This window comes from Poecilia reticulata, linkage group LG6 (genome assembly GCF_000633615.1).
Source record: "Poecilia reticulata strain Guanapo linkage group LG6, Guppy_female_1.0+MT, whole genome shotgun sequence".
Classification (NCBI taxonomy): domain Eukaryota; kingdom Metazoa; phylum Chordata; class Actinopteri; order Cyprinodontiformes; family Poeciliidae; genus Poecilia; species Poecilia reticulata.
In genome coordinates, this window is record NC_024336.1 from 17,645,988 (window position 1) to 17,668,806 (window position 22,819).

General features: G+C 37.6%; 1 protein-coding gene and 1 long non-coding RNA gene across 5 annotated transcripts in view; one reads left to right on the forward strand and one right to left on the reverse strand.

Annotated features, from left to right (window-relative positions):
* Positions 1-3,382: 3,382 nt before the first annotated feature.
* The window catches only part of osbpl5 (oxysterol binding protein-like 5), a 35,310-nt gene continuing 15,873 nt past the window's right edge, over positions 3,383-22,819 (reverse strand). For both annotated transcript variants that reach the window (XM_017305456.1, XM_008411563.2), the window contains 15 exons: positions 22,639-22,801; positions 14,170-14,359; positions 13,749-13,933; positions 13,549-13,630; positions 12,418-12,516; positions 12,122-12,218; positions 11,811-11,909; positions 10,180-10,277; positions 9,483-9,572; positions 8,961-9,097; positions 8,234-8,413; positions 8,028-8,157; positions 6,983-7,097; positions 5,928-6,030; positions 3,383-5,131 (listed from right to left, as the gene is read on the reverse strand). In XM_017305456.1, coding sequence (XP_017160945.1) covers positions 4,996-5,131; positions 5,928-6,030; positions 6,983-7,097; positions 8,028-8,157; positions 8,234-8,413; positions 8,961-9,097; positions 9,483-9,572; positions 10,180-10,277; positions 11,811-11,909; positions 12,122-12,218; positions 12,418-12,516; positions 13,549-13,630; positions 13,749-13,933; positions 14,170-14,359; positions 22,639-22,801 — 1,904 coding nt within the window. In that variant the 3' untranslated portion in view covers positions 3,383-4,995. The remainder of the gene's footprint in view (positions 5,132-5,927; positions 6,031-6,982; positions 7,098-8,027; positions 8,158-8,233; positions 8,414-8,960; positions 9,098-9,482; positions 9,573-10,179; positions 10,278-11,810; positions 11,910-12,121; positions 12,219-12,417; positions 12,517-13,548; positions 13,631-13,748; positions 13,934-14,169; positions 14,360-22,638; positions 22,802-22,819) is intronic.
* On the forward strand, positions 14,949-19,325 carry LOC103466164 (uncharacterized). 3 transcript variants are annotated; one of them, XR_001776727.1, is made up of 4 exons: positions 14,949-15,454; positions 16,279-16,336; positions 17,240-17,315; positions 17,676-19,325. It is a non-coding gene; the product is annotated as an uncharacterized LOC103466164 (long non-coding RNA). The 3 variants fall into 3 exon arrangements; XR_001776726.1 differs by lacking the exon at positions 17,676-19,325 and having other exon boundaries at positions 17,240-17,438; XR_001776728.1 differs by lacking the exon at positions 17,676-19,325 and having other exon boundaries at positions 14,949-15,110; positions 17,240-17,438.

Consider the following 22,819-nt stretch of genomic DNA (forward strand, 5'->3'; position numbering starts at 1 on the left):
CCACTCCCCCACCCCCATCCTAGTCTTTGTAACTCACTCAAAGGATGTTGTTTATCGGCATGGCAACAGACAACCACAAATCATCGCTCGGTTTCAAAGGGTTTTCCTTTTGAACGGTAAGACTTTGTGAATCACCCTTCAAACATCAAAGTTCATTTTTAATGACTTTCTTTACTTAAATGTAAAGAAAGAGGAAGTGGGGCTTTATTATCTCTGCAAGGAAATTGGCCACTTCAGAGTCAGACGGTACTGAGGAGGTAGACTTTGAACTGTCACTAGATCCTGATTGCCTGTTCTTTTTAATTACTTTCAGTTAAATTGATCACAATTGTTAAGTAAATGTTTTTGAAGTGGTAGTGGGAAAAAAATGTCCAAATAGGTTTAAATCCTCTTAGTTCATAAAAMTCATATGAAGTTCTAATAGCTCAAAAGCTTCAGGAAAGATTATTACTTTGGAGTCCAGGTCAATATCTTTCCATTGTGGTATTTTTAGTGAATTATTGTTTTTTATTGGAGTCACAGACTGCAGAGTAAAAAATAATTCATTCTTCTTGGTTTAGCATTTGATAAAGAATGAGAGGCATCTCCATTATTGTATCAGCTTTAAAAAGAAAGTCATTGGTGCATAAAAAAGCGGATACCTGGCAAACGATCAAGAATACCTGAGACAGAAACCAAAACTCAGACAGGAATGCATCTGTGGTTTTGGATAGAATCAACTCTATATTCAAACTTCCTGCCTGTCAAAGAAATATTCAATTCATAAAAAGGATCAAACCTGACTGACAAGTCGGATTTGCTCCCCGACTTTTCGAGGATCAAACTTGGATGAAACTGATGTCACATTCAGCAGTTTCATTGACTGGTGGACGTTACAATGAAACATCTAGCAGTCATTATAATGCCAACATATATGTAGATGTTCTCCTTTTATAAGAATAGAGAACAGACTCGGCACCAAAAGAGTACGCTCTCCAGATTGTCCATTATTTCTGATGCTGGTTGACTATCAGTAAGCACTTTACCCACATTCATGAAGATGTTTTAAACCAGCTTTGTGATTTACAAACTGGTCCTAATCAATCTAAGGTGCTCTAAAGAAGAAGTCTAAATGAAAGCACCTAAAATGCCATTTTGTTGCATTCACAAATAGAAAAAAAAAGGTTTCAAGAATTTACAAGCTGTATTATAAAAATGCACTATTTGACACAAGGTCCAGCATTTGTCTGGTAGCCTTGTGTTTGAACTTMGMCTGCTTTGTCCAAAACAWGGCAGAGACAACCAGCCAGTTCTGAGTTTGTCTTCAGTAAAAGTATCATCTGTGATAAAGAAGATAAAGAAGTCTGCATTTCCAGGTCAGGATGTATTTCTTATCAGTAGATTACCCTGAAAGCAAAGCAAGAACAATTCTTTCTTTAGTAGCTCCCAATTGAAAAAAAGCCCCCACACAATTGAAGGACAAATCTGTGAGTAATCAACAGCACTTGATTTATTCCTGTTGTGATGTCACCAGAAAAAGTGACAATGCTTCAGGAAGATTTCAGTAAGAKAAGGATTTACATCTAAAATTAGAAAACTAATGGAAGAACTGACAACACCAAAATTACTTAGATTATAAAGCCTTTAAAATTCTGTGAGGAATATATTTTTTCCAGTATATGTAACTTTACCATAACTATTGGTATAAACTGGCCTTTTTACTGACTCAAGATGAAACRAATCATTTTGAGTCCAGCTAAGCCAGACAAAAGGCAACATTGTATCAGTTTTTTTTTTTTAAATCAGATATTTCCAGGTGTTTTGAGTGACAAGTTGGTGCTAGGTCAAAATATCTGTAAGCTCTACTCATACAAACTGCTGTACTCTGTGAACCATGTCCTCTGCAAACTGTTGTTTCTGTTTTTTCTCCCCCAGGTAAGCGAGTGTGAGGCCAGCTGCAGGGAGGCGTGCTGCTTGTTTTGGCTGAAGGGCAGCAGGATTCAGGCTGGATGCTTGCTGTGTGGGATGACTCTCTGTTGCAGCTCAGGCGTGTCTGGAATGGACCGAGCCGTGCCGAGAGGCAGGAGGCAGGCAGAGACAGAGGACTTGTCTGGGCTTGTCCTCCAACGGAGCAGGAAGGAGAGAGAGAGAGAGCAACTCTGGTGATCTGAGGCAGCTTCATGTGGTTACAATGTGTCTGTATCTGATYGCATAATGTCAGGCCCAGTCAGTAAACACGTCAATCATAGCCGAGATGTAGATTGGAACCTCAGTCCTGCGACGCCGGGAGATATTTGCTGCTTGCTACCATTTACTGCAAATGTTAGTGATTCCCTTCTCTGGGATTTTTAAAGAATTTGGGCTTTGCAGCCTATCCTAGAAGATATGGATCCTAGCCTCCACTCCACTATTTGGACCATCCAATGATGGTCCAAATATCCATGTTTCTGTACTGTTACAGCTTCTATCGGGTAAACATTTTATCGGCTGTAGTGGCATTTATTAGAGAGTGGTCAGACAGGAAAGTGGGTAACGAGAGGGAGAGATACGGCAGGATTCATCAGGTCCAGATGTGAACCGGGAGGTAAGATCTTCATATGTGGTCTTAGCTTCACCCCTGCATCYGTTTCAAATGTTTTGAATATGTCCTCATACAAGCTGTTTGAACTACTTCAGATATGAGAGGTRAAAACTTGTTTCATGTTTTAAAGCTTATACGTTTTACCATTAAATATAAGGTCAGATCAAAAGTAATGTTCTGTAGTGAGAAATGAGAGTCTACTTCAGAATCTTCTTCCAGAATGTTTTAAGAAAATCAACATTGTTCAAAAAAAACTTTAAGACTGGGTCCAATTTTGYTTACGTTTTAAAACAAAGTGTTAAATATTCTTTGATCTAAATATACGTGCAATGCAAGATAGCAATAATTYAGCTCMAATAATGTTCAAACTTGTTTCAACTGCTTCTAGTTTCTTCCAGCTATTTTATTTTCTGCAAGCTAAACTTTCTTCTATTATTGAACTATTAATTTGCACCAGTAGTTCAAGGTTTCTGAAGCTCTTTGAGTGGATTCTTCTTTTTTATTTTCTCTCATCATCTTACATCTCAGAGGATACCGAGTACTTGTGTGTAAAATAAGAGAAGTGGACTAGTGGAGGCTAAAGAAAGAAGTGTCAAAATCTCTGCAAATAAAAAGTGTTCAAGACTTATGTCTCTAAAATGTGGTCAATTGTTTGCCAGTGATGATTCACTTAAGCTATTAGAAGTTAAGTGAAGAGTTGTTCAGTCCCACGAAGATCTGACTTTGTGCAAGAATATAACGCCATCTGGTGGAGAGTTAGTGAAAGAACAACTTACATCTACAGTAAAAGTTTGCGTGTCAAGTGATGTTCACACAGAGAGCTCCAGGGATAAAACATGTTTACTGTASTACTACAGTATCCAACATATCAATGAAAACATTAAAAATGTGTGTTATTTTGTTCCATACAAAAAAAATATCTGTAGAATCCCTACAACATGGCAGCAGAGTAGAAAACACGAGAAGAGTGAAAAGAAGAAACTAGTGAAGGTGTTGATCCAAGCATTCATAGAGCTGAATTTCTTTTGTTGTGCTGTTGACTAGACTGGTACTGGTGATCAGAATGTAACTCAGAACCCAACAACCAGTCAGATCCACCATCATGGCTGTTTTCTTGTAAAAGAAAAGACTTGCAGGCTTATACATGTGCTCAATCACACTCAAGCACACGACTGGACGAACTGACCAACCCTTAGAGAGCGATTGTTGTTCCAGGTCCTTTGTCCTGAATTCGTGAAGACACGGTGAATCTCCTAATAAATACATTCTCAAATCTCTTTGAAATCGACGACCAGACAAATATATACAAACTGATTCAAAGTGAAAACTTTTTTTTTTTTTTTTTACTTTTTTTGTCGTTTGTTACTAAGTGTTTACATCTAAGACAGTCACTTGCAGGTGGGGAAGACCAAAATGCACACAGAAATCCCTTCTCTTAGGCTCATATGGTCATGCTTCCCTGTGTTTCCTTCCTTCATAAACTGTGACTGATTGTACACACTAGTTAGTGGTCGAGACCAACACCGTCTACCATCCCCTTCAGATACAGCAGGCACACAAATATAAAGACACTCTAGTTTGGCTCGCTGCCCTGCCTTATCGCCTTTCGTCCTTCTTCTCTTCCGATGTGTCACAGAAAGCACATCCAGTTTTCCCTGTAAACAAGTACTCTTTGTCCTTTCGGATCATAAATACTGTTTTGGTAAAATCATCATTAAAAAGACGAGACAGAGTGTTTTTGAGCGAACATTGATACAAAAAAAAATAAAATAAAATAAAATACACAATTGCACTGTTTTGAATATGTTCTTTCTTCATTTCTAAAATTATTTCTGGTACTTTACCTTTTTTTGGCTTCATTGTTAAGGCCCAAAGTCTGGAGTGGAAGGGAAGCAGAAGAAGTCCAAGACGTGATCTGCTTGTACCCATAGGGCCTACTGATAATACCCACATCACACATACAGAGGCACGCTCACAGATGAACAGTATTGCAGGGCAATATATATATATCTATATTGATATAGATAGATATATATATATATATATATATGTATAAAAAAGACACTAGGGAATGGTGAAAACATCCTCTCTGTCATTTCTTTTATCAAAATCTTTCCACATTTTTCATGTTTCTAGTCGTGCTCATAATATCCCTTTTCCTGTCCAAAGTGCGCGGGTGCCAGTGCTGTTTCAGTCTGGCTACACTAGGAGGTGCCGTTCCTCTCTGCAGGTGACTGACAGACGGTTGTTGTGGCTGTGTTTATTGCTATAAAGTCTGTGCTCYTCCTCCTGTAGAGGAAACAAAAGAGAGCAAGTTTCCCTCCGAGCGACGATCTGAGGTCTCCGTTGGCGCGATCCGAGTCTGTGTGCTTTTTCTTGGAAGCTTTAAAGCCAGGCCGGCGCTGGAGGGAAACTTCTCCCGTATAGGAGCTGGCTCAGGTGAAGACGTAGTTGAGGAGGAGCTGGGAGAGGAGCAGAACGCAGAGGATGAGGCAGTGACGGCCGGTTAAGGACATGCAGTCATCTGTGTGCYTCTGCCGAGACAGCTGGCCACCCAGAGCTGCCAGGTTCCTACAAACAGAGGTCAACTGGGGTCAACACGGTGGGAGAGTTTTTCACAATTACAGCTCCTGGAACATGTCCTGAACAGTTATGTTAATTCATGTTAGGAACAAGTTTTTCATACAGAATCTACAAATTTTTTCACCAATATTTAGCCATTTTTTGTGTGATATTTTTTGTGTAACCTACTGGTAACACAATAGCACTGGCAGCAATAGGAGTATCACAAAGAACAGCCTGGACAACAGTAAATATTAGCTAATCAATAAAGTATCAGGTATTCAGGTTCTCTGTGACAGTAACATGTTTAGTGATCCTTGCTAGAAGAAGCATGGAAATGTTTTACAAGGTGAAGTRATGTGTTGAAGTCATTAGGAAATCACTTATGATAGCAAAGAACCCAATGCCAATAGACRTTAAAACTGTTTATTTCAATTAAATAGTTAAACATTGTGAAAATTTCCAAAAATGTTGTGTATCACAAGCATCATACAGTTCTACCTGAAAGCAATCTTTTAATTTTATCGACATGTTTCTTCCAACTGGGACCAATATTCATGTTTTTAAGTGGCTCAGCCAAATTCCTGATTTGAATCTGATGGAGAATCTGAGCAGGGTGATAAACGTTAGGCAAGGAGGTCTTCAAAGGTTTGGAGCTTATTGAACATACAGGTGATGCTCTCCATCATTATTGTTTAATAACACTTTTTTTTTGCAAAGTTGATATTTGCTCTACAAAGTGCGACCATCTTCCWAGAGATGATGATCTCATTTCATTCGCCAAAGTGCAATGCGGTTTTCTGACCTTTGAATATCCTGCTGCGTCTTCTGTATGGATGTGATGGAGGCCTGGATCAGAGCGATGTCCTTCACCTCTTTACTGCAGCGATCACATTGGCTGGAGAAGTCTGGGCAGAAAACATAGACAAGAATAAAACATAAATGCTTAGTCTGTGAGAGAGAAAAATCAAAACCCTGACACAACAATTTGATTYGTGTAAAAAATTTTTGTATTACATGTGATTTAAAATTTAAACATAAAGTAACTTAAAATACCTGAAACAGGGAGCAACAGTCATGTTTCATAGTTATTTGTATTATATGTATACTTCTTGTGTTTGAAAAATATATAAGGTTACTATTGAAAATTTCCTTAAATCATTTTGAATATTTAACCAAAGTTTATATTATTTTTTTAATTGATGTTTCTTTGCAGCCCAGTCAGGACCTGGTTTTTATTTTCTGTTTTTAAAGATGCAAATAATTTTTTACATTTGTCAGYGTTTTTTTATATACATGTCAAAGTAAGTCGGCTATAAATTATTTAAATATATATTTTTTTTCTTAGTCAAAAATATAAATATTTACATAGATTTCTTTYGTCCAAATTTGCAGTCAATATGTGGTAAAGGTCTAAATAAAATTGTTCAGCATCTTTTATGGACTGGTTGCTACTCAGAGTTGTGATAACATCTAATTRGTTAACTTACACAATCCTAATATACAAAATATACATAATAAATKAATATACATAAATTAATTCATGTGATGCAGCACACTATAATAAAGTATTTACATCATTAGCGRCATAAGTCCAGGTGGAATAAAACTGTTATTTCTATGAGACATATTTTTGTTACACATTCAATAAACATGTTTTTTCTAAGATTAAGCAACCATTTAGATAATTGTTAAGATTAGTCTACAGTAAATATTTACAAAATGAATATTCCGACTTCTTTCTGGCAACCTAACTGCAACACAAAATAAACAAATAAATAATTTGCGGTGCAAACCAGTGGCTGAATTCACAGGAGAYTATACAAAGCTGCTCTGGCTTGTCTGTAAATGAACCTTCACCTTCATTATCAGAAGACTCATGTGTTGGTTCTGGAGTGGTGCTGCTGCTCTCAGTGTTCTGGCTGCAAGTAGACGGCTGGCTGCTGGATTTCCTGTGCTTCCCATTGACCTCCGCCTGTAAATAATGTAATCMTGTTTTTGTTTCCTGTTTTTAATGCATGAAAASTAACAGAAAATGAGAATAATTTGTATTTTCTGCGAATATGCAATGTGAATGCCGTTACTGTTTTAGTGGAAAGTCAAATGCAGAAGATTTGCAGAAATGTAAGAAATAGACAGAAGCAGCAGAGTAATGCAAAAGAGCCTGTAAAACCTAAATAGAAAAACCRTAGAAGAAGAGARAAAACTGTCTGTCAACTGAAAAATCCCATCCAAAGTGTATGAGAAAGCTGTGCGGAAGACAGGTTACAAAGCAAAACTGTAARGTCACAAWGGTTTATAAGCTAAAATGAGCTAAAAAGCTAAAGTTAGCTTTTTTAGGGTTGGAAGGGTTAGATTGGGAAACCTCAGAGCGTGTGGGCTAGATTTCTTTTCTTAAGATTGAGCATAACGCAAACAAAAACTTGAAGAGGGGTTTTATGAAACCTGTAAAAGATATGAAAAAGGTGAAATAAACAGAAGTAGTTGAAGGATATGACTACATTTTAAAATATGAATGGTGTTTCTAGCTGAAAGTAAATRGAAGTAGTTAGCTTTGAAAACGAAAAAGTCTTTAGAAGAATGTCTTAGAAGTTACAGCATGTTCCGTTCATTTCAATGGGGCACAAAAACATCAGAAAAAGCTGAATATTTCATAAACCACAGAAGATGTCAATAYCAAAAGAAACAGTTGTAATGTCCTAAACAAGCAGAATATGGTAAGAGTTCAACTAGCACAAAGTCTACAGCATTCACASTAATTACTGACTGATAGAACAGATTGTTGTTKTTTTTTTKSYTWWKKWARKKGRWTWWTWWTTKGGRAAAAMCMARKWRGRAAAAAAATGCCTATCTTTAGAATTTCAAATGGGTAGTTCAGTCTGACTTATATAGTCTGTAGTTTGACCTTGCGTTGCCTGGTCCAGCGGTGGTTGTAGGTAAGCCCGTTGTGTTGACTCTGCATTTTCTCCTGAGTCTGAATCACTCCATCCTTCTCAAACTGAACGAGACAAGCCTCYGGGTCCCACGGACGGGTGCTGAAAAGGAAAAAACATGCTGCAAAAGTTGATCTTTTATGTGTCCTASTTGTTTTGAGTAGGAGAGCGTTCATACTCAAGGTGCTTGTAGGTCCACTCAGAGGTGACAGGATCCTCCTGGAAAAGTTTAGGGATCCAGGGTCTCTCTCCTCTCTCCCTTGCTTCTTTCCGCTGAGCCTCCTCCAGGACAAACTTCTCGTGCGTTGCCCTCACTTGGTCCCGATCCAGGATGGCACTGGTCACATGCTGCCACAGTCTGTTGGAACATCACAGATCAGATGCTTGGTAAKAATAATTWAAAAAAATACAACAAACTGAAGTCATTGAATGTTTTTGCATTTCTCAAATCAAATTTGCGCATTTTTATTGAAGAATGACTACAGTTACTGGGTTACTTTGACTATATGGAGGTGTTTCAATACTTTTGACTGTATGGAAGTGTTTCCACTGCAGGAACCAGCACAGTTCACTGGGGAAGTTTTTCTTTCCCTTGCATTCCCATTGCAGGCTGAATCAGACAAAAGTGGGTTGAAATCCATCAGGAAAACAGCCGTGGTTGGCAGGTAGGACCGTTTTAACATATTAAAARGTGGAGCTACATGGTGGGAGGACACACAAAATGTTTCACTGGTTGAATAACCTACCAGTTTACAGTTTTACTGATCTTACGAATAATATTTCCAGAAAAGCACCTCACACCAAATYTTTCTGGAAGTATACACAAAAAAAAGACAGACAGAAAGAAAGGTTCTGGGAAATTAAATTCCAGAGAGAAAACCTTTGGTAGCCCATTAGAGGTTTACCTTTCAGACTCAAACTCCCCCTGCTGGTCTAACTGGACCACTTGTCGTTTGAGGCGCCTGCTGCGCATTTCTATCGTTGGGTTCCACAAAGTTTCCTGCTGACCRGAGCGCTTCTCTTGAATAAACACCTCCTTGTCCTGATTTWAAAAAAAATACAGAAAAAGATCAGGATTACAAACATCATCAAGTCACAATGCAACCCTTTCACTGTTCCTTAATATCAGCCTGACATGCTGTCAACGCTAAAGTGATGATAATGTTAACTTTCCAGGGACACTGTCTCAGAAAAAGTTTTTTAGTGTTTCCAATTGGCTTGACACTCCTGCCCAGCATATGAGACGTTAAAATATGGTGTTTTTCCTGCAGCGTCTGCCTTCTGCTCTTCAACCTATAATTACCAATTCTGTTCCTAATTACAGCGGAGAATAACTGAATACCCAAGAGCCACAAGTGTGAGGCGAGCAGGGATGCTGAAAGAGAAGCAGACACAAATTGAAGTAGTTAAGGTAGAAGCGCTCTCACCCAGTGTCCATCAATGGTGGCCAGTAATTCATCTCCCATAACAATCTTCCCACTGATCTGATTTACTGAGCTGGAGCCTCCGAGGAAAGGCTAGAGAACGGACAGGAAAAACAAGATTCAGGAAAGCTGATAAATACTTCCTTCAGGGCCGTTTGCTGCTCTGCCTGTTTCGCTATGGGCAACTACAAAACAACACCCAACTGCTGCGGCTTGAATTACAACAAAAAAATGTCGCCAGCACATTATTTAAAAAAATATATATTTACRGAAGATATGAAAACTGATCTTATTAATGGCCTGAAAAATCTAAATTTGAATTTTTCAAGACACTCGCAGAAACACACTTATAGCTAGATTTAATATTTACTGCACTGTTATTTCCTTACTTGCAAGCTGCTTTAGGTGAAAGTGTCAGCCAACTATATATACATGAACAGAGACTCAGCATGATTTAGGAGCCTACAGCATCATCATGYTCATTAGTCAACTAAAGAACATGATCATAAAATTTTTTTTAATATACATTTATTCATGACATTCACTCAAATTTTCACATCGGTGCAGCCCAATAAGTAAACTTTTTTTTACATAGCACTTTTCACAGATAAAATCACTAAGTGCTTCAAAGAAAGCAAGAGTCGTTAATTATCGAATTATTTATTTGCCAGCTCTATTTTTAACTTGTTCAAAGACATACCTTTAATTTAAACTCCAGTTCTGCAAAACATTTCGTCTTTTCACATTCGATGATCACTTTCCCTCCCAACTCTAGCGTCATAGTGCCATACAGGAAACCTACAGGAGCCAAGGCATTGCATCATTAGATACACAACCCATCAGATACCTTCACATTTTGCCTGTAATAGATGTGATTTTAATTCCCTAGCTAATTTTTCAAATTTCAAATTTCAATTTCAATTTAAATCAGTCCTGCATTAGAGCATGGTAATTATCCCACCATTTACTGTGAATGCCTAAACTGGGCTATGAAGAAGTAAGAAGACAGAAATTTCACTCTGGACAATATATAAACATGCGAGCTGATTTTGACTATATCGAAATCTTGTGTAATTCTGAATATGGATCATGGCAGGAATACATTTCAAATAACCGTGTAATTTCTCGGAACTCTGACATGTCGGATGCAGCAAATGGTTGTAAAAGAGGCGGTGCACAGATGATTTGACTGAACAGAAAGATGTCTTTGTAAACAGGGCAAATAAATTTGCATATTAGCTTCCTGTACTCTCAGTCAGTTGAAGAAGCGATGAACTATGAGGTGAGTTCGTCAGGAAATAAATGCAGGAGGCCAAGACTGATTTTTTTAATTCAAAATAAAAGTGGAAATGTAGGAGTTAATTGCATAGTAAAAGCTATAACGATGTTTATATAGCTAACACACGCTTAGTATTTTTTTTAGCTCTGGGTTTGTCTACAAACTCTGTGCATGGCCGAGTTTACAAGCAGCAAGTGTAATCCTGACCATCCTGCCTCTAGACATGGACTTAAGAAGGGAATGGAAATTGAAGACACATCTTGTCTGATGTTCCATTAAGCTGCAAAATCTTCCTGCAGGGCGACTCTGGCCGAGTTACTTCTGGAAATAACTTTGTGTTCTCTTCTTTTAGATAAGGTACCTGGCTCTATTTCTATGTTTAAATCCCTCTCGGACATAGACAAAGCCATGTGCTACCTTTCATCCTATAACAACAGACTGAGTACATCTGATTAGCTGTGTTTCTCTCCCAAATAAAGTCACTCAAAGAGTCATTAATGCCATTCACCAATTTCTTTAAAGTACTTCTGAATCAAGGCTTCTGTGGACGTTTTTCCCCTCGCACGCTCAGTATACAGGATTGTTGCAAAGTTAAAGACTCGAGTGAAAGTTTGCTGTCACTACATGCTTGTTTAGATGGAGTAATGATGCAGGAGTCTGTGACTTTTACAATTTAAAGAGATATTTTAGTCCTCAGTCCAACAAACTAATACTCATTTAGAGTCGTAGGCATTAGATGACCTTTTGAAAAATGACAACTTATAATTTTTGATAAAGGGAATTTGTTCTCATATTTAAAAACTAACATTTTTATTAAAGCCCATTTACTATTTTGGATTTATAAATAAAGAAAAACAAAATTTTTTCAGAGAGAGGATAAATCTTTTTTTTTACATGAGATGTTGATTGGTGTGGAAAATTATGTAAATAAGAGGAATTATTTTATCTCCCTAAGACAAAGAGAAAAAAGGGACCAGTTGACAAAATAGATAGTGCAAGATTTGACTAACACTACAAGAGATTGTCAAGTGTGTTTGTAATAGAAATATTACCTTTGCAGTGAGCGTAGGGCATGGTGATGGCATACTCCTCGTCTCTGCTCAGGAACACAAGTCTAGCTTGGCCATCTAGAATAGCTGATAGAGAGTTACCTACCAGAGAAAACAAAGGACAGTTACTTACTCTTGTTGATAATTCGTGATACTAGTATTGAGTTGTCCAAACACTGCAATCAAAATCGGTGTTAAAGCTGCAACCACGTGGCTGTGGTTATATCCCAATTTAAATAATTGTATAAACTAGTCTTTGATGAGGTTTCTTTAGTTTTGATGAACAAGACACAGGTAATAAATAGGCTGTGTACCATAGAACTTGGACTTGGCCAGGATGCTTCCACTGATACAGAAACCATCCTTCCTGTTGCAGATATAAAATGCAGAGATGGGAGGATGGTGTGACACCTGATGGAAAACACAAGGAGAGAAACATTTAAGCAGCAGAGCAACACAACCCAAGTGTCGGGTACCAAGCTTTACAATTTACAGTTGCAGCACTGCGTAGCTGTGTGCTTTGGCCCATTTTGTTTGTCATGCTGTGCAAGATATTTCACACAATGGATGAGTCCTTCCCCGCTTTTTAGAGCTTTAAATCTGGGTTAACCTGCTCGGCTATGTAGAACGTGCAGCTGTCCGTCTGAGGGTGGAGCCAGCAGCAGCGAAATGTCTCCCCCAGAATTGGATTGTAAGGCTTTTTCAGACCCTGGAAATACAAAAACAAGTCTCAATTAAAAATACCATGTAGCATGACTATCCTTCATGTTAGTTTGCTTAATTAATCAAAGTAGAAGTAAAATCAAAAAAGTAAAAATAAAATATAGTCAAATATTCTGACTAAAGCATCAGTACAAAGTGGCCATCTGTAGGCTATATAACAATAGATAATGAGTCTATGAATCCATGTATATGTATGGTTCAAAATGAGTCAGCAACTAAAGTGCTGAGTAAGGCTGGATTGATCTACACCCATTTTCTACTGGCTCCAGTGCTGCCTCCACACAGCAAATAAATCCCCAACAAGTGGAAGTGAGAGGAAAATGTCTCTCTGACATTTTTACTGTAGAAATTTGTTATGCAGCTCACACATAAAATGTTACTTGATGTCTTTTGTGGTAATTGATGAGCCCTGAAATAATAGCAAATATGCAAATAGCCAAAAATGTTGCTGTGCAGCTGAGTACAAGAGTCTAACTGAGGACAAGGAGACCAGAGGATGTTATAGTTATCAAACAGCAAATTCTCTTATATTTAGATAAAAATCACTGAGCCTCAGTAAGATGATCATTTGATCAGCTGATCAGGTTCCTTGTTTTAATGGATAGTTATAAAATCCTTTACAGAAGTGCTCTCAGATTGGACTAACAAGGCTTTTCATTGCTGGTGTTGTTGCTGAAGAAATAACACTCAAAGGCAACAACCTTTAGTATCGGTAAAGAAAATAAGTCAGAAGAAAAACAGAAATTTAAGAATTTAAAAATAAATTTACAGCTTTTCATTCAAGTTGTGACAGAAGGAGAGAGAAAGCAAGACTATCAGCAGATAACAGGAAGGCTGTCATGGAACATGCTAGATGCTAAATGCAGCATCTTTGGACAACTCAGTAAAAATAAGACCAGGCATTTGCCAGGGAAAACACAGGAAGTCAATTGTCTGGCAATGCTAGCCATGCTAACTGCTCTGTTTGATCTAATGCAAAACTAAAATAATAGGCTCTAAAAATTAAAAGTGATCATACCTTTGGCTTTTTGTAGAAGCCAGACAAATACCATCTCAGCACCTGCTTGATCCGACCGTATGCACTTTCTTCTAAAGAAGCCCTGTGGTTAAGTTGGGAAAAGAACATTTCCAAAGATGAAGGAAAATGTCACATGTAGTTAGGAATGTAAACTGTTTACCTAGTCTTGAATAAATACTTATGAATAAAACATTACTAACTGTGACAGCAGATCAGCATGGTAATAGTAGTCAGACAACTTGTCCAGGAAGGAGCGAGGTTCCAGGATGAAGGTCGGTAGCACCACCTTTGACAAGTCCATGCCTGGTCGCAGCTGTTTCAGCAGGCCCCAGATTAGACCTTTGTTCTCGTCTGATACAGTCTCAACCTGAGAAGCTTCACCAACCTAAACAAACACAAAGCCACCAGCGACAATAATATATAAAGTGACTTGCTGATTTGAACCAAGAATGACAGTGAAGTTACTCTGGTTGTTCAAATGAGGTGTGGTTTTAAGCTTTAAAAAATAAAACCTCTGGTTTGAAAACCATTCAAAATATACCTGAGCAACGGCCCAAGAGTGCATAATCATGAGGGGATGAGGAGGAGAGCTACCCGTTCAAACAGAACCAGCACGTTTACCTCAGCCATATCTTCCGTACTCTGCTCCACATAAGCTGTAGCTTGTGGCCCGGGTGGCATTTCTTCTGACGGCTCTATGTCGCTCTCCTCTGTCAGCCTTCCGCCGTTCTCATTGCCCATTGTTTCCCAGTCATCATGAGTCTCGCGCTCTGATTTGTCTGATGAACCGTCATGCTCCATGTGATTCAACCTGAGAAAAGCAGAGGAAAAACACAAAGGTAAGTGATATGCTCCAATCAGTCCAGAGAAACAACCAGATCACAGCTTTCTCCTGTTTGAAATTATGCTGTTTTTTACAGAAAAATTTATATTATTTTGAAATGAGAGGCATATGGAAGCCCATTTCCGATATGAAAGAAAGTCATAATTTCGACTTTCAAAGTCATAATTATGAGATTCAAAATCATAATTATAAAATTCAAAGTCATAATTTCGACTTTCAAATTCATAATTATGAGATTCAAAGTCTTAATTTCGACTTTCAAATTCATAATTATGAGATTCAAAGTCATAATTTCGAATTTCAAAGTCATAATTATGAGATTCAAAGTCATAATTTCGACTTTCAAAGTCATAATTATGAGATTTAATGTCATAATTTCGACTTTCAAAGTCATAATTATGACTTTCAAAGTCATAATTTCGACTTTCAAAGTCATAATTATGAGATTCAAAGTCATAATTTCGACTTTCAAAGTCATAATTATGATACAAGCCTCCTTAGAAAAACAGCGTGCTCCAGTACCCAGTTAAATATGATCCTACATCCAAGGTAAGCATAATTAGGACCTCCTTATTCGTTAACGTTTGCTGCTGGGTTTAAGAGTCAGTAAAAGGTCGGTTCGCCTTTTTTGATTTTATTTGGTTACAGTTGTGTTAGTTTTGTGTCACCACGGAAACGCCTGCAGACTGGCTTTATCATAAATGTAAACAAGTGAACTGTAAGTATCAGAGAAAAGCTGCTGGATCGTTTCGGTTTGGATTCCTTCGTTTTAAATGCTTTTTGATCATTGAGCCCTTTTCGCACTGCAGGGTCCGGCACGCTTCGGTCCGATTCCACCCGTACTGCAACCCTGTTGTGTTAGCATATAAATGAGGGCGGCATCGAAGCTGTACCTGACGTCATTATTTTTTAAACTAAACAATGATTTCGATGTAGCGGCAGAAGTCCTTTCCTCAAAGAGGCGCCGGAAAACTTTTTCTTTCCTCGTTGACCGATCTAGTTCATTCTGTACTCGTTCATCAGAGTAAGCGGAGGAGAAAAATGACCTCATCATGCGGCCAGGTAACAGCAGAATATTGAGAGGAATTAATCGCAAATTAAAAAAATAAATAAATAAATTAAAAAGAGCACTCTTTACAAAATACAGTACGAACAGTTTAGTGAGAGCCAGCTAAAACCGATCAACGGCTGACTAAACCAATCAGCTGCTGAATTCAAAGCAGCCCCATTTGGCCAGTCCCACAGCACTTGTGGCTCCAAGGAGCCGGGTGGAACCGGGTCGAAAGTTCTCATGCAAAAACGCTCGGCCCCAATTTGAACCCATTCCGTTCCGTTCCGTTTCTTGCAGTGCGAAAAGGGTGGTGTGTATATCGGTCGTTGTCTTAGCAACTTGAACTAGCTGCAGGTTAACCGTCAAATCGTGCTAACCTTGCTAAAGCATATTTAACTGTTTTTTTTTAAGTAGTCCGTTAATTAGATCGTTTTTATTTCAGAGTGCGATAAGAAGTTCGTTAATGTACTCCAAAAATTCAACAAATTAATATGTATAATTATTCTGTGGCATAAATACAAGCACTAGCTAGGTTAAAACACACCCCACAGCTTGTTGTATGCACAAGTTTTGTTATGCATAATGCGATTCACTATCTTTCCCGTTAAATTGTTTTTGTCGATATATAGACGAGTAAAATATGCAAGTACAATWTGCATCAGTTTTCAAACTGTTTTCTTAGCAGTTTCATGTACACTTTAACTAATGATGGAGATCTACAGCTTTAGATTGACAATATTTATAAAAGCAATTAAAAATAAGAAAAATTGAAAAACAAGGAACTTAAAAAAACCCAAACTGGGATTTTAACTCCTTAACTTTACTCGACTTTCAGGATACCTACAAAAGAGACAGAAGAGGTTCCTTTGACCTGAACCTAAACCTAAACAGAGGTAAGTTGCAACTCTTGTGAAAATCCAATTCATAATATTGTCTGTTTAAATGAAAGTAATTAAGATCAAAACTAAAATCATTCTGATTATGTTCATGTATTTCACTGTTTTATAAAGATGAGAATTTCATTTTGAGAAGTGTTCAACCATTAAAATATTTTAGGGGAAAAATGTAAACAGAACTTTCAGACTTAAGCTCTACAATTTACCATTTAGTTGTGGAAACACTGGTAGAGTTTTCTTTATTACTTTTATGTAGTTTCTTTGTGTATTGGTTTATGATTGCAGATCTTTACGGCTGTTTGATTGTCTATTGTTTTATTATTTTTTTTAGCAGGAGCTTGAGTTTGAAATACAGTTTCTATCTGCCATGTAGGGTTGGACAATAAATCAGTTATATGTATCACAACACACACGTGATCAATATCAATAGATAGTAAGTCTGATAGAATATTCAATATATAGAATATTCTCTGAACTCTGATCCGGAACCATATACCATTCTGGAGGATGTAGGCAGAGTCAAGGCTACTCAACCTCTCAAGGCTAGCTCAGCTAGGTTGATGGCATCATTTAACTCACTCACTGGTGAACTAGCAAAAAGCTGTTGAGTAACTTGCAGAGTAGCAGTTTTATATTTCACCACTGTGCCTCATTAATTTTTTTTTGTATATATAATGGTGTGAAAGCTGTGGGTAAAATGGGAAAGGTCACACCAGTTTGGCAGTATTTCAGATATTAAAAAAATAAAAAAATATTGATATAAACTAATATGAAATGCTTGTATCATGAAATGTTTTTCAGTAATATCATCCAACCCTACCATCATGTTCATAATAAATCTTTTGCAATGTTATATTTTATTAGACATTATTCATTAGTTATTGTGTGTAATTGTCACAGGATAGATGAGATATATGACTTCTTAAAATCATGGGATGCTTCAGAGGAAGTCATACAACGACTGCAAAAGGATAAGGTAGCTAGATTGYTAAGGAAATCAGTACATTTAGAAGCTATCATATAACACTATTATAGAGACATAGTGAAAACCAGGGGTGTCCAAAGTCGGTCCTCGAGGGCCGGCATCCTGCATGTTTTAGTTCTCTCCCTAGTGGTTGTAACAACCTCCTCAGCAAGTCAATGTTCTCCTTAGGCCTCTAATGAGCCATCATTTGATGCAGGTGTGTCAAACCAGGGAGAGAACTAAAACATGCAGGATGAGGACCGACTTTGGACACCCCTGGTGAAGACAGATCAGTTTTATCATGTGGCTGTTTTTAATGGATTCCCCTCCCATTTTTATAAGTTAAATAACTGTTTTAATTTTTTTTTCTAGATTGACTCATTCAAGTGGTGCTTCCTGATGGAAGGCGAGAAAAGGCTGTTGATGATGGAGGAGTTTTGAGAGATGTCCTCTCTGAGTTTTGGCAGGACTTTTATGAACAGTGCACAATGGGCAATAACTTTAAGGTGTCCTACTTGCGTCATAATTTTGGACAGCAACAATGGGAAAGCATTGGCCGAATTATTGCCTTTGGTTGGCAAAAACAGAAGTACCTGCCTATAAAACTTGTCCCAGTAATACTGGAACAAGCAGTACTTGGTTCTATAAAGAGTCCTCTTATTGATAGCTTCCTAAGGTATGTTACAGAGTACGATCGAATGGTGTTTGAATCTTGCCTTTCAGATTTTCAGACTGTTGACAGAGAAGAGCTTCTGGAAATCATGGATATCCATAACTGTCAAAGAGTACCAACAGCTGATAACATTGAGCTACTACTTGAGGAGCTTGCCCACCAAAAGCTCATTCAGGAACCTGCCTTTGTTATTGAGCAGTGTAGCACTGTCCTTTCCCCGCTGARGTCAGAGATGGAAAGTATTACAGCTGCATATGAAAATCTCCAGCCAACATTAAGAAAGGTTATACAGTCAATTTTATACCCTGCAGTCATGAATGCACAGCAGAAAAACATCAGCAAATATTTAAGTTCTTATCTCAGAGAATCAGACTCACAACACCTGTCACTTTTTCTTCGGTTCTGCACAGGATCTGATTTGTTTCTTCAAAAAACTATCAGGGTTAGCGTCACTCAACTTCAAGGTATTCAGAGATGGCCAGTTGCCCACACATGCGATTGCTACCTAGAGTTGCCAGTTAATTATGGTAACTATCCAGAGTTTCGACACAAAATTAATAAGGCCCTAGAAAGTAGTGCATGGGTGATGGATATAGTGTAACAGACTTCAGCTGAAGAACATATGAGTTTAAGGAATCTTTTTGTATTAAACTTTCAAAGTTTAGCATTATCTTAAAAACTGTTTTTTAGCTCATCTTAACTCCAGAGTGTTTCTACTTTTTGCAATTTATTATTCTCTGGAGTATTTATGAGACCTGCCGTGTCTTAGTAGGCACCCTCCTACTAGTGTTTATGCTTTTTTTTTCTGTTAAAGTACTCCAACGTTAAAGCTTAAAGCATAAATTTGAGTAGGCAGTAAAATGTATTTTCTCAATATTTTGGGTTTAATAAATTTAAAGATTTTGTATTGTTACTAGAATTCTTTTACTTTTAATTATTTTACTTGAGGCTGCAAATGCTGGTTTATTCCGCAATTGAATATACAATATGGCCGCTCTTAGTTGCAGCTCTTAGTTGTATAAATAATTTCTGATGTTTTGTTTCTTATATTAGTCACATCATTTAAATGTTCAGTGGATGAATATGTTGCTACTCTGTTTGAATGTAGTTCTGAAAGAAATGGAGTAAAGTGTTTTATTTACCCTTATTCATGAAAACTTTTCTTTTGTTTACTCAGCATTTTATTTATATCGCTGTTATTAGTAACCATAACCTTAAAATATTTTCAATAACAGATTGGTGCCATTGCAGTAGCTCAATATTAGATTTAACCAGAAAACAACTGAAAAAGAACACATTTTTCTTTCTTTTTTTACACCTTGAAGCATTGTCATTATCTTAAATAATTATTTTAAAAAGCCTTCTGTAATGGCTATGTAGAGATTTTAATTTTGAAGTACAATAAACCACTTTTTCAGTTTATAAGTGTGATTCTTTTATATGTATGACTTTGAAAGTCGGAATTATGACTTTGAAAGTTGAAATTATGAATTTGAATCTCATAACTATGACTTTGAAAGTCAAAATTATGTCTTTGAATCTCATAATTATGACTTTGAAAGTCTAAATTATGACTTTGAATCTCATAATTATGACTTTGAAAGTCTCAGCTATGACTTTGAATCTCAATTATGACTGAAAGTCGAAATTATGACTTTGAATCTCATAATTATGACCTTGAAAGTCTCAATTATGAATTTGAATCTCATAATTATGACTTTGAATCTCATAATTATGACCTTGAAAGTCTCAATTATGAATTTGAATCTCATAATTATGACCTTGAAAGTCTCAATTATGACTTTGAATCTCATAATTATGACTTTGAAAGTCTCAATTATGACTTTGAATCTCAATTACGACTGAAAGTCGAAATTATGACTTTGAAAGTCGAAATTATGACTTCCTGTTGGGCTTTTATTTTTTTCTTTCATGGCGGAAATGGGCTTCCATAGAGGCAAGTTCTGTTGCTTTTGGAAATAATATTTAGGGTGGATTACATTTCTAGAGTCTGTTCATATATTGTTATGTTATGGAAGATGGCAAAAATCAACCTATATTTAGTGTTTACTCAAAACTGGATTTTATTAATAAGGGTAAAACAAACATCAGATTTAATGAACTAAAATTAATTTCATGTACTTAGAGATAGAGATTATTGCTCACAGAGTTATAAACTGCATGTGTTTAACGATGCAGATGCCCACAACAAATATTTGATATACACACCTGGAAAATGTGCGCTACTTGAGAATAAACAACCCCTGGTAATAATAAACTGGATCAGTGTCACATTTATTAAACTAAATTAGTAGAGGCTTTGTTGGCTTGGGAGCAAAAAAACTGACCACTGTCTAAGTGGTTAAGATCTTAAAGAGACAGCATATCATGTACATGTGAAGACATGTACGGCAACATCCTATTCTAATTCAAGCTGCATCTAATGCAGACTAAACTAATCAAACCTCAGATCCGCAGGCAGAAAACCAAAGCACTGAAAGAAAAGAAAAAAACCGAATAGAAAGTCATTCATCAGCCTTCAAATGACCACATTAAAGAGAAGTGAGAATGAGAATTATGAGCAGCGATGATGGGTGGCGTGAGAGAAACGTCCTTCAGGCATTGATCAAAAGCCGTAGAACATAAACGGTGCATGTGATTAAAGCGAACGCAGTAACGCTGAAAGTTAAACAGACCGTCGTCACTGTCGCTCTCGGTGGTGGCTATTTCATAAATCCTGCACCTATCCTGGGAATAGTGGACGGCAATTGCACTGTCACCTGCTTTCAAAACCAGACTCGGTTATGTAACTATGGTCAGAGACAACCAGGAAGCAGATCATTTTCTTTAACAATGGAAGACAGTTCAGTTTTTTCAAAACTCCCCCAGGGCATGGCAGTCCTGAAGAACTACATTCCAGCAGAATTACTACCTAAACCACAGAGTTATCTTTTAGTCTAAACATAAAAATGCAAACTGCTTTCCCTTACCGTCAAACTAAACAGCATATGGAGAAGTTCTTCCACAGGAATCCAACAGCTGATAATGTTATCAGCAAATCCAAGCACAGATGTAGACTGGCTTTCTCTCCCCTTCTCTCCTGTGTGTGTGTGTGAATGGCTTCTGTCAGCTGACAACAGGCTCAGCTTTTGTCCCTCTAACACTCGTCTACCTGCTTCCTGAATGTGCCTGTGAAAAGCACCGACTGTGAGCCAAGGTGTGTATGAAAACCCTGCAATGGCTGATTTGCTTTTTAGGTGGTGTGCTCCATCTTCCTGCTCCCTTGTCAGTCATGTGAGTGAATACGGTGCTGAGATTGGTCAAGGCAAAGGAAAGAGGAGGGGCTGCAGGAAAGGATGGCTGGAGGGAGGGTTCAGGCAAGGAGAAGGCGAGTGGGAAGCGTGAGGAGGGGACCTAATGTAGGATGTAAACAGCGCACAGGGGAGGAGGCTGGGGGCTGCAACAGTCACAGGTAGCAATTTAACAAGCATTCAACCGGAATATTTAGAGCAAAAATTACTATTTTACAAATGTTTACCACACAAAAATAATTTAAAACAAAAATGATTGGCAATCATCTGCTAGCTAGATACTGGCATACTGTCAATAGTAACAGATCAACGGATGCTTCTCCTAGGTCTTTGCTGAGTAAGAGTGATAGATTTTCTTTTGCTATCCACTTGAAAGCTGACCCATCAAGGCAGAGCTGTAGAGACTGCAGTCATGATCAGGTAAAAGCACTACACCAAAACGGTTGTGAAAAAACAACCAAAATCCAAAGAATTATTTTTGTTTTAAATCCTTAAAAACTCTAAGGACATATTGCTCAAGACCACTTCAAACAGGCTGGCAATGACCTTCGCACAATAACATTTAGATTAGGCTTTTCTTACTACAATTCAGATATTTAAACTTATCCTCCAGTCACAACAAGCTGTCATCTTCAGCTACTTTACATGAAGACACTGAAGTATTTTTTGCACAAACACATGGACAGCTTGATGTGAAAGCACAGCAGACACACGCAAACAAATTTTCAGTGTTTTAGAAAAGAGAACAGTTTTAAAGACAACAATTGTCACTCACCGARTGTGATGACAGATTTGAAAATCATTTGAAATGAGTCAATGAAGCATTTACCATGAACTGAGACTGCTAAATAAAATGGTAAATGGCTTGTACCTGTACAGTGCTTCAGCATGTCCAGAGGATCCCAAACCACTTCACACTACATTCATGCACACAATCACACGCTGATGGTGGAAAGCTACTGGATAGTAGCCTAAGCTGCCATACAAATCATGAATTTATATAATTTATTAACCACATGCTTTAATATAATCACAGGGAAGTGTAAGTAGATAGAATCCAGCATTGCATTTTCTCTGATTGATACCAAATTCGAAGGAAATCAGATCATTTCTGGCCGAGGAAGGTAATAGACATGTACATACAAATATTTCTGGAGCTATTTGTAAAATCACTGTGCACATTGTGGACTCATTGGACAGATGGATTGAGAGACGATTGCCAGTCAGCATGGTACATACAGAAGGTTTCCCCAGTGAATCCATGATTTTTAACCTCCTATTCTAAGCTGTTCATAAGGATGTACTGAAGATATACTTCACACAGAGCATGTGGTAGTTGTGTATTACTCACTGTTGCAGCTCTGTAGCAGTGAGTGGAGAAGACTGCAACAGCTGGAGTATATGCGAAGAATCTGAAGCCATGCAGATATCGCCCTCCTTTTCAGGTCTGGGAGACATTTTGTAGAGACTGGAACTGCTCAGAGCCAGCTCCAGGGCATCCATCCAGCACCGGCCTGCAGGCAAAAGATCCA